This window comes from Electrona antarctica, assembly GCF_951216825.1.
Source record: "Electrona antarctica genome assembly, chromosome: 18".
Classification (NCBI taxonomy): Eukaryota; Metazoa; Chordata; class Actinopteri; order Myctophiformes; family Myctophidae; genus Electrona; species Electrona antarctica.
The window spans coordinates 35,921,325-35,936,510 of record NC_136799.1 but is presented as its reverse complement, the minus strand read 5'-3'; the positions used below and the strand labels follow the sequence as shown (position 1 = coordinate 35,936,510).

The 15,186-nt window shown below is 41.3% G+C and overlaps 1 protein-coding gene across 2 annotated transcripts in view; it reads right to left on the bottom strand.

The window, feature by feature from the left end:
• prkcha (protein kinase C, eta, a) overlaps window positions 1–14,752 on the bottom strand; it is a 38,831-nt gene extending 24,079 nt beyond the window's left edge. For both annotated transcript variants that reach the window (XR_013792343.1, XM_079529019.1), the window contains exons 1-2: window positions 13,999–14,752; window positions 3,230–3,293 (exon numbers count right to left, since the gene is read on the bottom strand). Coding sequence is in view for 1 of the 2 variants with exons in the window: in XM_079529019.1 (XP_079385145.1) it covers window positions 3,230–3,293; window positions 13,999–14,349 (415 nt within the window). In the remaining variant the exon portion in view is untranslated. The remainder of the gene's footprint in view (window positions 1–3,229; window positions 3,294–13,998) is intronic.
• Between the last annotated feature and the right edge of the window lie 434 nt (window positions 14,753–15,186).

The following is a 15,186-nucleotide window of genomic DNA, read 5'->3' as shown; positions in this document are numbered from 1 at the left end:
CAAGATCAGAGGGAGAATTGTTCTGAAATGCAGCAGGGTTGTACCACAGGGACTCACCCATTGGCTTTCCTTAAAAAGTATGAACCAAAACAAACGTGCCTGTTTTTAACTGGTCAGAGTGAGGTGCAAGGAAGATAAACTGGGTTAAAACATGGGTGAACTGAATCATACTTCAATCAGACGAGCCATTATTATGGTTTTAAACGCGAGGGCTAATCATACATTATAGTATGGTGACAGTGTACAGAAAGAAAGGCTATTTTGATGGGACTGAAACCGTAAACCACACATGCACAACAGAGAGCTGTCAGTAATGTCCCCCAACCCCCACACCGCCAACTGTGATGCTGCGAAACAAGAAACCCTCAGAGATAAGATAATTGTGCAAGCCCTCTTCTGCAAACGAAGACAGCTTTGTCATTTGTGATTTCATAACAACTGATGGAGACTTCATTGGTGATGCCTAAAACAGGCACATGCAATACAGAGCCTGAGGTGTTCATTTCCTGCACCACAGAAGAGATAAATTAAGAGGTGTGCATCGCCTATTCATTTCTAAAAAAGGGAATATTTTAGAGAGATTTTGCGCAAAAACATTCATGTTTCCATCCACTTGATAATGTAAACATTTTGCAAAGATGAGCTCTATTAAACAAAAGTGTGTTGCAGTGTGTTTATCCATGTGAACAGATTAAAGTCTTTGCTATTAGCTGTATAACAAGTGACTGGTTAAGCAAGAAGACAAAAGATTTACACACTAACAGCTCCATATGCATGCGTGTATATTTGATTACGTTTTGGCCATCTGGCTTTCTTTACGATCACACAATTGCAAGAAGACAAACAAAACCATGCATAGTACAAGTGCTGTCCTAAAGTTTGTAGTGTATGGGTTCAAATGTTGTTTTTTTAAGATTGCTTAGTTACAGTATGTGATTACAATTCCATTGCCGTCTCTGTGATTATTGTATAGCTGTGTTGACAATGTCTATATCTATATATACAGAGTCAGAGTGATTAGTCCATAGGGTCCTCTTTTATTCCAAATGAAAGATTTTCTTTCGTTCATGAAATCAAATATTGTTGCAGTTATGGAGCCCCCTGCTGGCATTGGTTTATGTCATATGAAGCCATTGAAAGTAAATCCAACGAAACATTATCTGAGCTGGACTTGCTGGATGCGTACTTTTAGGAGGTTCATTTAATCCAGTAATAAACAAAGGCTAATATTTAGCACTACATCTAGCATTACCCTTCCATTACTATTCTTTATCAAAGCAGTCTGTAAAACTGGACCACATCCAATGTTGGTAATCAAATTACCAACAATGCAAAAGATTATGAAAAAATAAATAAAATAGTACTTGATGACACCACAGTACTGTATTTTTATACATAAACTTAAGACTGCAGATTCAGCATTGTTTCGAGTACGCAAGCATTATTTTGTTGAAATTCGGCCTGCAGTCAGCCGTGACAGCAGATGAAAAGGGGAACTTAAGGGAGAGTGTGGGGGTGGGGTGACAAATGAAACAAACTATGTCAACCTCTAACCTCAAACAGAAAAACAAGCAGGAAATGCATGTTGGCCTGTTGAAACCTCAACATGTAAAACCTCTTCGCATGCTACAGTACATCTGCAGACATTGCGACTGACAAATCTCACAGACTCTAAAAGGCGCTGCACAGTGACTTAAAGGATTATTGTCTTTGCATAATAATGGATCAGACAGACACAGTGCCGTATAGCTGAGCTCTGTGCCGCACACAGGAGACAATAACGCCACACTACACACACATAGGACAGTAGCTGAGCTCTGTTCCGCACACAGGAGACAATAACGCCACACTACACACACATAGGACAGTAGCTGAGCTCTGTGCCGCACACAGGAGACAATAACGCCACACTACACACACATAGGACAGTAGCTGAGCTCTGTGCCGCACACAGGAGACAATAACGCCACACTACACACACACATAGGACAGTAGCTCTGTGCCGCACACAGGAGACAATAACGCCACACTACACACACACATAGGACAGTAGGTGCATGACACAGTGCCGTATAGCTGAGCTCTGTGCCGCACACAGGAGACAATAACGCCACGCTACACACACATAGGACAGTAGCTGAGCTCTGTGCCGCACACAGGAGACAATAACGCCACACTACACACACATAGGACAGTAGGTGCATGACACTTATGTGTGACGATAACAAGCATTCTTCAGCCATGACCACCAATTACCAGACAAAGCATATCTACTGTAGTGAATACCTAACCTACCAAAATATGACTCATACCGTCTCACTCATATTCAGACTGAGAAAGATCACACACACACACACACACACACACACACACACACACACACACACACACACACACACACACACACACACACACACACACACACACACACACACACACACACACACACACACACACACACACACACACACACACACACACACACACACACACACACACACACACACACACACACACACACACACACACCTCATTTGTAAATATATACATATGCACACACGTACAGTATATGGATATCGTATTTTGTGAAGGACCGACACACAAAGCACCTTCAACCACCTCAAAGTATGCTATATTAATATACATACTTTGCTACTTTACTTCTACTTACTACTGGAATCGAAACCAAATAATTGTACTCTTGTGTACTCTTATATGAGATGTAACAATCAATACAATAATTATTTTAGGTAATTAACTGTTGAGTCGTTTCTTGTTTTTCCATTTTCTACATTCACTATAGTCATAGCCAGCCTCCCCTCACCCCCCTGTCCAGTGCTAACCCCTACTGTTGGTCATGGAGAGGTCATGCCTCTTCCGACACACATGATGTCATTGTCGACTACTGCTGCTTTTTTTCCACCCGACAGTGAGGAGTTTCACCAGGAGAGAAACACGCCATCCTCCAAATTCCATGCCCCAACCAACCTGTAGGAGTTGCTTACGGTAATACAGTGACAAAGTGTGCACCCCTTCCCGCTTTGCACCCGCAAATACAGCCAATTGTGTTTGTTGGAGCGCCTGCCAACCGGTTGGACAAGCTGGAAGCACAGCAGAGGACCCAAACACCTCCACAGTGCTGGGCAGGAACTTTAGCCTGCTTGCGCCACCCGGACGCCCATCCCAGGTGCATGGCTTGTATTATTATTTCCCAATTAACGAGCCTTACCATCAGTGAAGGATCCATTCAGAGAAATAATGGCATAGACCTTTCCCTCTGGCTCTAGGTCCATCTGCACATGCACATAGGTGGGGGAGGGAGGGAGGGAGGGAGGAAGGGAGAGAGAAAAAGAGAGTAAATACATTGTATTGCATTTGCATTTAGCATGAGCCAAATGTACTGGAGTATGCTAGCTGACACTGTATCGTGTACAGGCGATAGATTATGATTATTGATAGAACAAACGTTAACTCAGTCAGACCAAGAGCAGATGTCTACGTTCAGAGTCAAAGTCGATTCATATTTTGATCATATTCTCTCTATTCTGGCATCTAGCAGAACGACAATGGTATTTATTTTGTCACAAGAGCAATTTGTTCTTTAAATGTCTGCAGTGTGTAAAGGCAGCATTGTAGATGAGATGTGTCGCTTGATACACAAACCAGACATTATTTAGCTAAAGCAGTTGTCGAGACGTGTTGTGGGAACACTGACAGCTTTGGTCCTACCTTTACAAAACATTGTGATCATACTATGATTACCTGTTTGACATTTGTACGTCTGCCCTGAATTGTCAGCATTCTGTACATGCAGTAGTGTGTGTGTAATGAGACAGAGAGACAAGAGAGCAGGTCTGGCAGGTTGTGCTGGGTCAGGTCAGGGTGCAATCATTGGAACACAGAGTAAAGTCTTGTCCCCACCAAGGGCCGTCCACACCAAGCAATATAATGATAGCTACAAATATATTTATTTTAAAATTATTCTAACTATAGTGGATAGCAGAGTCAACACCACAACATTAATGACGACAGTGATTCATCTATGAGACCGCTGCTGCTTTGAGGAGGTTTGGGTATCTACTATCTAGTAAGTCAAAACAGCACTAGAATCTGCACTGCCAACTGTCATCACTCCTTTCAATAACTATTCTGGATCTCTCGACAATTTCACAAATGGGTTCAATAATGTCCTCCTCAATACTATAGATTCCATCGCCCCCTTCAAAACTATAAAACGCACATCACAAAATATTTCACCATGGTTCAACAATAATACAAGATCACTCAAACGAACATGTCGAAACCTTGAACAAAAGTGGCGTAAAACTAAGCTTGAGGTATTTCATTTGGCATGGGATGAGTCAGTACACACATATAAACGTGCTCTACAAGAAGCTAAAAACACATACTACTCCACATTAATAGCCAACAACAAAAACAACCCCAGATTCCTTTTTGACACAATCGCCAACCTCACCAAAACCACTCCCCCAGCTCCCCCCCCTTCCATCAATCCACTAGATTTCCTTACATTTTTCAACAACAAAGTGGAGTCAATTAGAGAGCAGACTAAGAGCACTGCTACCGCTTCACCCACAACCGCCTCCCAACCTCCATCTTTCACAGCCACTCATTCCAGCATCACCCTATCACATTTTGATATAATCTCCTATGATAATCTCATTAAACTGGTCTCCACATCAAAATCCACCACCTGCCTACTGGATCCAATCCCCACCAAATTATTTAAAGAGCTGCTTTCTACACTGGGCCCCCCGCTTCTTCATATCATAAATGAGTCCCTAATCAGTGGCACCGTTCCAACAGTTTTCAAAACCGCAATAATCAAACCCCTACTAAAAAAACCTAGTCTAGATCCACACACATTAGCGAACTATAGACCAATATCCAATCTCCCATTTATGTCAAAACTGCTAGAAAAAGTTGTTGCCAGTCAGCTTACAGCCTATCTCAGCAATAACAATCTCTTTGACAATTTTCAGTCCGGTTTCAGATCCCACCACTCCACAGAAACCGCTCTGGTTAAAGTGTCAAATGATCTGCTAATGGCAATGGATGCGGACAGGACCTCTCTCCTGCTGCTCCTCGACCTTAGTGCCGCATTTGATACGGTCGATCACTCAATTCTCCTCGATCGTTTAGAACATCTAATTGGTATCAAAGGTCCTGCACTCGATTGGTTCCGCTCCTACCTCTCACATAGATCTCAGCGTGTGCTCTTCAATAACTCAATGTCCGATTTTTCCAGTGTTAACTACGGTGTCCCACAAGGCTCAGTTCTTGGTCCAATCCTCTTTTGTTTATACATGACACCATTAGGCGACATTTTTAGAAAGTCTGGCATAGAATACCACTGCTATGCAGACGACACCCAAATTTACATCCCCATCACAGCAACTGACCCATCCAACATTCACAAACTTGAAATCTGTCTAGCCGAGGTAAAGAAATGGATGAACAGCTCCTTCCTACTCCTGAACTCTGCCAAATCAGAGATGCTACTAGTCGGTCCAGTCAAGCATACTCATCTGTTCAATAACATAACCCTTAACCTCGATGGCTGCCCAATAACCCACAAACCAACAGTCCGAAATCTAGGAGTCATTTTTGACACATCTTTATCTTTCACACACCACATAAAAAGCATTACAAAATCTGCCTTCTTCCATCTGCGCAACGTTGCTAGAATCCGTCCAATACTCTCACTTCCCGACGCCGAAACCCTGGTCCACGCCTTCATCACCTCAAGAATAGACTACTGCAATGCCCTCTTCTCCGGTTTACCATCAACAGCAACAAATGGCCTCAGATTAGTACAAAACGCAGCAGCTAGAGTACTCACCAGAAAAAAGAAATTTGACCACATCACACCAACACTAATAGAACTTCACTGGCTACCCATACAGGCCAGAGCCGACTTCAAGATACTCCTCCTGACCTATAAAACCTTAAATGGACTCGCACCACCTTACATGTCCAGTTTAATAAATATATACATCCCCCCAAGACCACTACGCTCTCAGGATGCTGGAAAACTCACAGTCACAACACATAATAAAATAACGGTTGGGGGCAGAGCTTTCACACACCGTGCCCCCTGTCTCTGGAACGCTCTCCCTCAGGATGTCAGAAATTCACACTCCCTGGAAATTTTTAAGTCAAAGCTAAAAACACACCTTTTTTCTATACATTACAGTTCCGCTTAGTTTTTATGCACATTTTACCATGTTTTACTATGTTTTTATTGCTATTTGTGTTTGATTTGTTTTGTATAAATGCTGTAAAGTGCACAGAGACCCCCTGGGGTGATTTTGTACTATAAATAAAATAAACTGAACTGAAACTGAAACTGAGTAAGGAATAAGGATGCCTCCTTCCAGGCACACCCAGCTGGGAAGAGACCACAGGGCAGACCAAGGACCAGGTGTGGGATGACGACAGTGGTGAACAATATATTATGCTTGCTTGGTGTCCCATCAGAATGCACCGCTAACCTCCGCACCACACTAAACACATGCCTAATCTTTCTTGACCTACTAACCCAAGCCTAGTTAATGAAACCCATGTCACAACTGCACTTCCAACTAGTGATGACAGTTCTGTCATTATGATATTTGCAAATGTCCAAGTAATCAAAAAGAGGACATACAGAAGGCAGGCACTGACAAAGAGCTTAATTTATGCTACATCACATGATGGTGTCGCTTGCCGAAAACAGCAGTGATTCTTCCACTGTCTGAAAGTAGCATACAGTAATTAAAACATTAGGCAAAAAGAAAGGCCCAAGTCAAAAAAACATGTGACTTAGGAAACACAAATGGCCTATTTTGGCCTAAGTCACACTCTTGAGATGGGCCATTTTACTAAAAGGGGCGGGATCAGCATGATCCTTTTCAATTACGACTTTTAAAAAAAAAATCCTCAAAAAATGACTTATTGTAGGCAGGCCATTCAAGATGACGATATCAAACTGTTGGTGTCAAATGTGTATGCACCCCCACCACTGGAACATCTTGTTCATAATAATCTTGTTGTTGTTACACCATATTTTTAATAACGAATTGATTTCCATCTATATATCTGTCTATGCAGACTGTGTGACTGCTCTGCTGCCAACATAGAAATTAATGTGTGTGTGCAATCTTTGACACTCGTCATTCTATGGCTTACTTTACTCAAACTCCAGAAAATTCCAGAAGAACCACAATGACGACAACACGGCATAACCGCATAATGCAGGTTATGTCAGGTTGTCGGTTCCCTAGCTGTGTGCCGAGGCACACTGGCGTGTTGTGAGACAAGTCCAGGTGCATCTTAAAGATTTTGTGACCACACATTATTATTGCAATATAACTACACTAAATAATATGGTTTAATTTACTATATCAATACTTTGTACTCAAAAGAAGACAATACAGTTCTATTCTACAGATGTGTGTGTTGCTTTTAGAGAAGCAGAAACTCTGCTATATCACAGAAAAGGAAGTTTTGAGTCTTTATCGTGTGGGGAAAAATAATTACATTGTGGAAAATGTTGAGGGCTGTTTGTTTTCAAAAAGCATGTCAGAAACAATGAGGGGTAAATTGCTTCAATTAATTATATTCTTGGTGATTTCTCAACATTTGAAGTCAGATACATTAATATGGAAATATTGAATTATAGGTTACAAGCCTAATAAATAAGAGAAGTAAAGTAAGTTGGGATTTGACAAATGAATGAAATAAAATGCAATACTGTAACCATCTAGTGAGAAAGCTTGTTGTACATGTAGTGGTAAGAATAATTCAGTCAATACCGTAGCCAATATAAAAACATGAATAAATGTTTCAACTGAAAAAAGGATTAATGCAAGTCACTATTTTCTGTTGAAAATAGTGTGACTATGTGAAGTATAAACTAAGCCGTGGGAGTAGCAGGGTCAGGGTGTGGGTGGTACTGGTGGTGATGGAAAATGACCTCTGCATTGAGGATGTGAGCACAAGGGAGAGAGGCAGGCACATGAGGAAGCAGAACATGAGAGGCATACTGTAAAATAAATTACCGTCTCATTCCATTTGTGAGCAGCTATCATGTGGTCAACAACCTAAAGAGGCTGCCGTTTTTGATGGCTTCACATTCTGATGATCTAAGACCATAGATGGAGCATATAGTTAGTTAAACACTGGTGCTGTTTGGTGCTCCAATGCTGAATGGGATTTTGGATCTAGCAACTAAACTAGCCTATGCATTTATAATGCATATATCATTATTTATGAACAGGTTTGTCAGTTCACTCAGATTCTTTAAGGCTCACATGTGTAGAGCACTATGCTGCAGTCATTTGGTTTAAAATAAAAACGCATAATGATCGGAGGTAGACCCATATGCAAGTGCGTCTCACCTTCAAATGATATAGACAAGATAGAGTGAAGTTTTTGGCTATGTGCCAGACCGAGCATTGTGACATTAAGCCCCTGAGCGTTGCACAGACAGTGGTAAAAGCTGCAATAAATTTAGCAACACGGGCGTGCAGGGGCCTGTGTGCCCTACACTCTGTTGCTTCACTGAGGACAACACTTAATTCGGAGGGGCTAACCAAGCGTAAAACAAGCCCACAGTGGAGACCTAGCTCACAGCAACTTCAGGCTTGCATCCTGAAGTGAGAGCGACTGCTTCACTAATGAATTACACCTGTTAGAAATTCCGTATGTTCTACTTTGTTCATCGCTGTACGTTACCAGTTTACTCCTTTCTTCGTATTCTAATTTTTTACTCTTGAAGCTGAAGCTGTATATCTCTATCCCTATCTTTATGTCCTGTGTTGTATTACTGTATGTACCGTCTTGACAACTAACAGGATCAATACAACTATAAATATATCAATCTGATTCTACCCCAAGCTTAGTGTTTTGAGGACATCTTGCAAAAATCAGGCGAGAGGCGAGACTTATTATTTTCATGAAATGACAATTATGAATCTGAAGATATCCATACGAATGGATACTAACGCATGCACACATGATGGTGCTAAGCTGTAGCCTAAAATGTCTACAGTACCTCCCACTCAAGGAAAGACACAGGATAATTGTCCATAAAACAGTCCCATGGCACACAGTCGATACCGGCTGTCTGCTCCAGGTCTGTAAAGGTTCAGGTTTCATTGCTTTGACACCTGCAATTGCCTTCTCCCACGGGGACGAAAGTTAACCAGTGTAATGAAACTTCGTTATGAAGGGCAGCTTGCAGTAAGAAGTGTCATGTTGACCAGAGTGTTCACGAAAATATCAGATGGATAACATTTACTGAATGCACTCAGGATTGGTACAACATGGAAGCCTAACTCATTCTTCATCGTACACCAGAATCTCATCATGCCAAAAATAACTATTACCAAGTGTAAAACGGTCACGTCACATAGGGTTGGGTGCCGGTATCTTTTTTACGGCATGGTTGTGTAGGAGGCAAGCCTCTGTCTGTGTATCCAGACTCTAGAGCTAATCTCATGAATCACTGGACCAAGCACCAACCACTCTTATATTATTTTAAATATTGAATGATATTTGAATCATTGAATTTTATAATGAAGGTCAATGGGACTTGGACCAGGTAGATGAAACCTTGACCGAATTTTCAGTCTTAACATCACAGGCTGGCCACATGAAGTCTGGGATCCACATGACACCTTGTCGTTCAAATGCATTTCTCCAGATCCACATGATTAAAATGATTAGGCCTACAAATGTTCCTACCATCCTTTTTCACCATTTGTTATATAGGGGCTGCTAGTGACAGTCATTGTAGCAATGTTATGGGATTTGTATGGTCTACAATGCTGTGTCTAATATGCAATTAGCCTACGTTGCCTACGTCGCTGAGTTTAAATAGTTATGGCACATCGAATAACGAGCAGATAGAAATAAGCGCCCTTCTTCCAAAGATGCAGCATACCTATTTACCTCAAATTGATTCCATGTCTATATTTTTGGCATTGTTGAAAATCATTCCATCAGGATTTACTGCCCAAGGCTATGTTATGATTTACTCTTGGAAATCAGTTATTTTCAGTAAGCAACATGGTTGTATGAATCTGGATAAATTCTACAATTCTGCAATGTGTCACAAAGGCTATTCTTTTACCAAAGAGATTTGGTGTAGACAGAAAAAAGCAGCCCAAGTTCAAAGCCAACTCAGGTCCCCTAAGTCTAGAGGCTATGAGGGGTTAAACATCTCACTCCAGACAACTGTAGTAAGAGGGCTGTGTTGGATTAAGATATTATATATTATCGCCTATCTCTTGTTTGTACTTGCTAGGTCACATGGTGAGTAGGGCAGGCCAGGCGAGGTTCTGTTAGATGTGGTTTCAAGTGCACAATGCTTCACATCAACACCGCTTAGCTCACAGAAAGCAGAATTAACACCTCAGTACAGCAGAGGTGTGATCTATTTAAGATGTTACTTAAGGGCACAACACAGCAAAGGTCTGTTTGAACTAGGGATGTAATGGTATGAAATTTCACAATACAGACTATACAGTACCGTACCAAAATACAGTGGTATATTATACAGTATGGAACGGTATTACATATTTTCGACCTTTGTACTAGGGCCTATCAAAGGGGGGAATACGTATTTTGCTTTGAAGATAAATATTGTTTTATTGAACTGAAACTTGTCGTCTGGTATTAGGGACTTTGTATAATCAAAAGGTTAAACCTACCAAGAGCTTGTTATTTAGTTTGTAAAATTGTATATAATCATAACACTCATTGAAATCAGGGGCATAGCACCAAATTCTGGGCCCTCGGAAAAGCAATCACTGTGGGCCCCCCACACACATTTTTGTAGTGTTTTTTTGAGTGGTGCAAACCACTCCAACAACCAGCTTTGTTTGTATCCGTGTTTGTGTGTACCTGTACGTGGGGCCCAAAAGAATGAGCATGGTTACTATGGTCACTGACATTACGTCAGACCACAGCTGGTCAGGCTATATAAGACCTTGCACGACTCAGTTCACACAGGTGTGATTTTTATGTGTAATCCAGGCTTTTGAGGCCCCCCACACCATGAGGCCCCCCACACCATGAGGCCCTAGTAAGTGAGTCCCACTTTTCCCCCCAGTTCGACGCCCCTGATTGAAATTCCTTTTTTTTGTGTAACTAAACGTGGAGAAAAGACTACTTTCCTATCGACTGCTGCATGTGTAATGTTAATTTGAGATAATTATTATATTCTAATTTCATTTTTCCCCCAGCCATCATGAGCGTAGTGCTGGCTGTGGTGTGAACTGGAGCTGCACATATTAAGCACAATGCAATGCAACAATACGTTGATGAGCACGGAAAGGCTTGCTGTATCAATACTGCAGTTGTTTGCTAGTGCAGTATACCTTAAAAATAAACAGTATACCTTTTATATAGTCTACTGAGAACAAAGCTGAACCAGTGGGTGCAAAAAATAGTGGGGTCCCTTCTGCATGAAATTGCCCTTACTTAAAACTATAGAATGTGTGATAGATATGACTTCCCTGTGTAGCCCTAAAGGTGGAACAGTACTTAACACTGTAGCCTCACAGCAAGAAGGTCCTGAGTGCAAGTGAAGACATGCATAATGAGGACACGTTCCAAGGCTGGTCCACGGGGCTACTATGTGGGTCACTGGATATCCAATGCATGCTCATGCAGTCATGAGAATGCATTTTATCCACAGTGATCAATCAAGTTTATACTTATAGACAGTACATCAAAATGCACAATATACCTCCTATGCCAGGTAAAAAGAAAAAGCTTAAATAAGGCCAAATGTCATCCTGCTACTTACCCTGTTTTCACATAGCCAAAGTGCAGGTAGTAGGCCTACCAGTACCTATAGTGCAAGGGTGCCCACACTTTTTGGACTTGAGAGCTACTTTGAAAATGACCAGCTCAACAAGATCTACCCACCAAAAAAAACTATTAAACCATTGCTGAAAATAGTTTAAATATGTATCTGAGGCAGAGGAGGCTTTGGAATACCGGAGCTGGCATTACATATAAGACAAATGCACTTGGAATGCGAAATAGAGCGGGAGAAATGGAATAGGTAGGGGTTTGTTGTATTAATTTGTAATGCTATACCAATGTTTTTGTACACAACAACACTCTTGAAAACAAAATAGGCCTATTGCATTGTGGGTTTGAGCTGACCCTTTTGATGTCAATCAAGTCACCTTAATTCAAGTGGCAGATGCCACTATTTAAATTAAATATTCCTTAGGCACATGTGATGTGATCTACCTGCACAGCCTTTGTGATCTACTGGTAGATATAGATATAGATCTACTGGCTATACCTTTTGGGCCCCCCTGGTCTAAAGGCTATCTGCAGGTTATCTCTATAAGTTGCTAATTATAGGCAGCTGTATAAACACATTGTGAGGGTTTATCACTCAGGAAGACCACCTGCACTGGGGCTATCCTGGTTGATCAGAGCCATCTTTATGACAGGAGGCTCAGATATTTATCTATGCATTTTATTATACTACAGTGCCTGTCACAGTTCTAATACAATCAATACAGCCAGCATGGAATTGTGGACAAAATCTTATCCAACATAATATTCAAAGTTTTGGGTCTCAAATGGTGGTTGAAGGTTCACATGGCGAATAAATAATGGGCCTTGATGTGAAAAGGGTTGAAAACCACTGCCCCAGGCAGGGGCACCTGGCAGGGTGTGTAGCCTGTGTGGCTCTAGGCCAGGGGTGCCCACGCTTTTTTGACTTGAGAGCTACTTTAAAAATGACCAGCTCAACAAGATCTACCCACCGAATACCATTGCTGAAAATAGTCATGGAATAGGTAGCGTTTTTTGTATTTAATTTGTAATCATACCGACGTTTGTGCACAGCAACACGCTTGAAACTATAAGATTGTGCATTGTGGGTGCATACTTAGTTTAGACTAGTCATTGGTTAGACATGGGTTAAAAATAATTTTAATTCAAGTGGCAGATGCAAACATTTTTGTTTTTTAAATATTCTTTAGGGGCATGTCATGCGATCTACCTGCACAGCCTTTGTGATCTACTGGTAGATCGCGATCTACCTTTTGGGCACCCCTGCTATAGTGCATATGTTGAAGTCCTTCTCATATGAAAACGGGCACTGATCTTGTGCGGTGTCAGTTTGGTGTTCGAAAACTTTCTGCAATCTTCCTAGAAATACTGTTGCAGGGTTTTAGAACTGAAACACAGCTAGGGCATTGAGCTATAAGTAAGACATTAGGGATCATGTTCATAATGGTAGGCCTACCACTTGACTCAACCAATGCAGGCCTTCTTCACGTCTCAAACTGCATTTGAGATGTGTGTGTGTGTGTGTGTGTGTGTGTGTGTGTGTGTGTGTGTGTGTGTGTGTGTGTGTGTGTGTGTGTGTGTGTAATCACATGTAGTTCTAATGTAATTATGGTAACAAATTGAGTTTGTCACCAATTGGTTGAGAAAATCTGGACATGCCAAGTAAAAGAGATACATGTTTTAAACAAAACTATTGGAACCAATTGCTTTAATGCAGTAGTAGTAGTAGTAGTGGGAAATGATTGATAGATACTATTCAGTATTCACCATTAGTACACAACTAGATTACGTACCAGAATTAATATTTTGAGCAGAGTTTTACTGTCATCTATAGTACTATAGAATTACACAGTAACCTACATAGACAGTAAAAAAATGAATCCTGGACCAAATCACAGGCGAGTCGACGATATAATGGTACATAATCAGACCAAATCATGTCTCATCTCATCATCAATAATTTGTTTTCTTAGATTGGCTCATCAAATTACTAGGTGGGTCCTTGGAATCAAAAGGGGTGTTGTACTGGGCTTTTCCAGATGTTAATTGTGTCCCTCTGTCTACCCTGCCCTCAGTGCCCTGCCTGGGTGGATATTAATCATTAAAGCCAAAGGTCTGAATGAATTATCCCGCGGATACAGGGAGCCAATCAAATCATTTTGAACTCACCCATCCCTCGAAGGTTTCTTCTGAGTTGGATGTTTTGATGAGGTCCTCGAATTTAATTGAGCAATTAGCCACAAAGTCGTCATACCCAATTGGGGTGTCGTGGAAAACGGCCAGCTCAATCAGTTTCCCGTCGCTGACCTGGAGGCAGTATTCCTCGTTGAACGTCGGATTGTTCGTCTTCTGCTTCGTGTGCGTCTGTCCGATTTTGCTGTCGTCCACCTTTATCACAACGTATGGGTCCAGAGAGGTAATAGCCTTGTTGAAAATGACAGCATGACGGAGGGAGAAGGTTGTTGGTTTGAGATCCACGGCCTCGCGGATCGTCAGTTTCAAGTATCCGTTGAACTTCATTTTTGTTTAAAGTTAGTAAACTACAATTAAAAGATATGTACACATTAAGAACATAATAAATACAAAAAACAAGCCTAACTCACGCACTACATATTATTAGACTCATAATTATGGAATAATAATATGGTCAATTCTTATTCGGTTTCCTCTCAGTGCCTTGTTGCATGCGAGACTGGAGCATGTTGCATTACACAGCCTCAGGTAAAGTTGTCTGTGCGCGTCTGTCTCACTCAGCTTTGTTTCTTGGACAAGCCTGCGAGTTCTTAAAAACATGAGAAACAAAAGGAGAAGCACGCTTGCCTTGAAGTAACCGAGGCGAAAGTTCCGCATAACAAGCAGTCAGTAACCTGTCCGCTTTCAGTGCCGTCTGTCAATAATGGTTCGACACAATCACGTGGATTAAATTGTAGTCTAGATGAAGGACTAGTACTACAAATACCACAGTGCACCCCGGTAGGCCTACAGGCTGTTGTCCTGATTCACCTGTTCCAGGTTATGTATGAGGATACAGCGCCTCCTTGTGGCAAACATATTTAGTGACTGGATAAAGAAGGGAATAAGAAGAAGCTGCAGGCTGCAGCAATACCCTCCTCAAATAATTAGGCCTAAATAGTTTAATTAAAGGAAAAAGTCCTCCCAAATAGATCTAATTTCAGTTACAGGTTCTTATTGAAGGTTCTGAAAAGCACCGTTCACAAATACATAGCTAGATTGATTGATTGAAATAATTATTAACAGTTTGCAGAAATACAGTACATTTCAAGCACAACTCAATACAAAGACTGTTAACTGTGAGTGGACGAGTGGATGGATGAGGAATGAATGATTAAAGACATA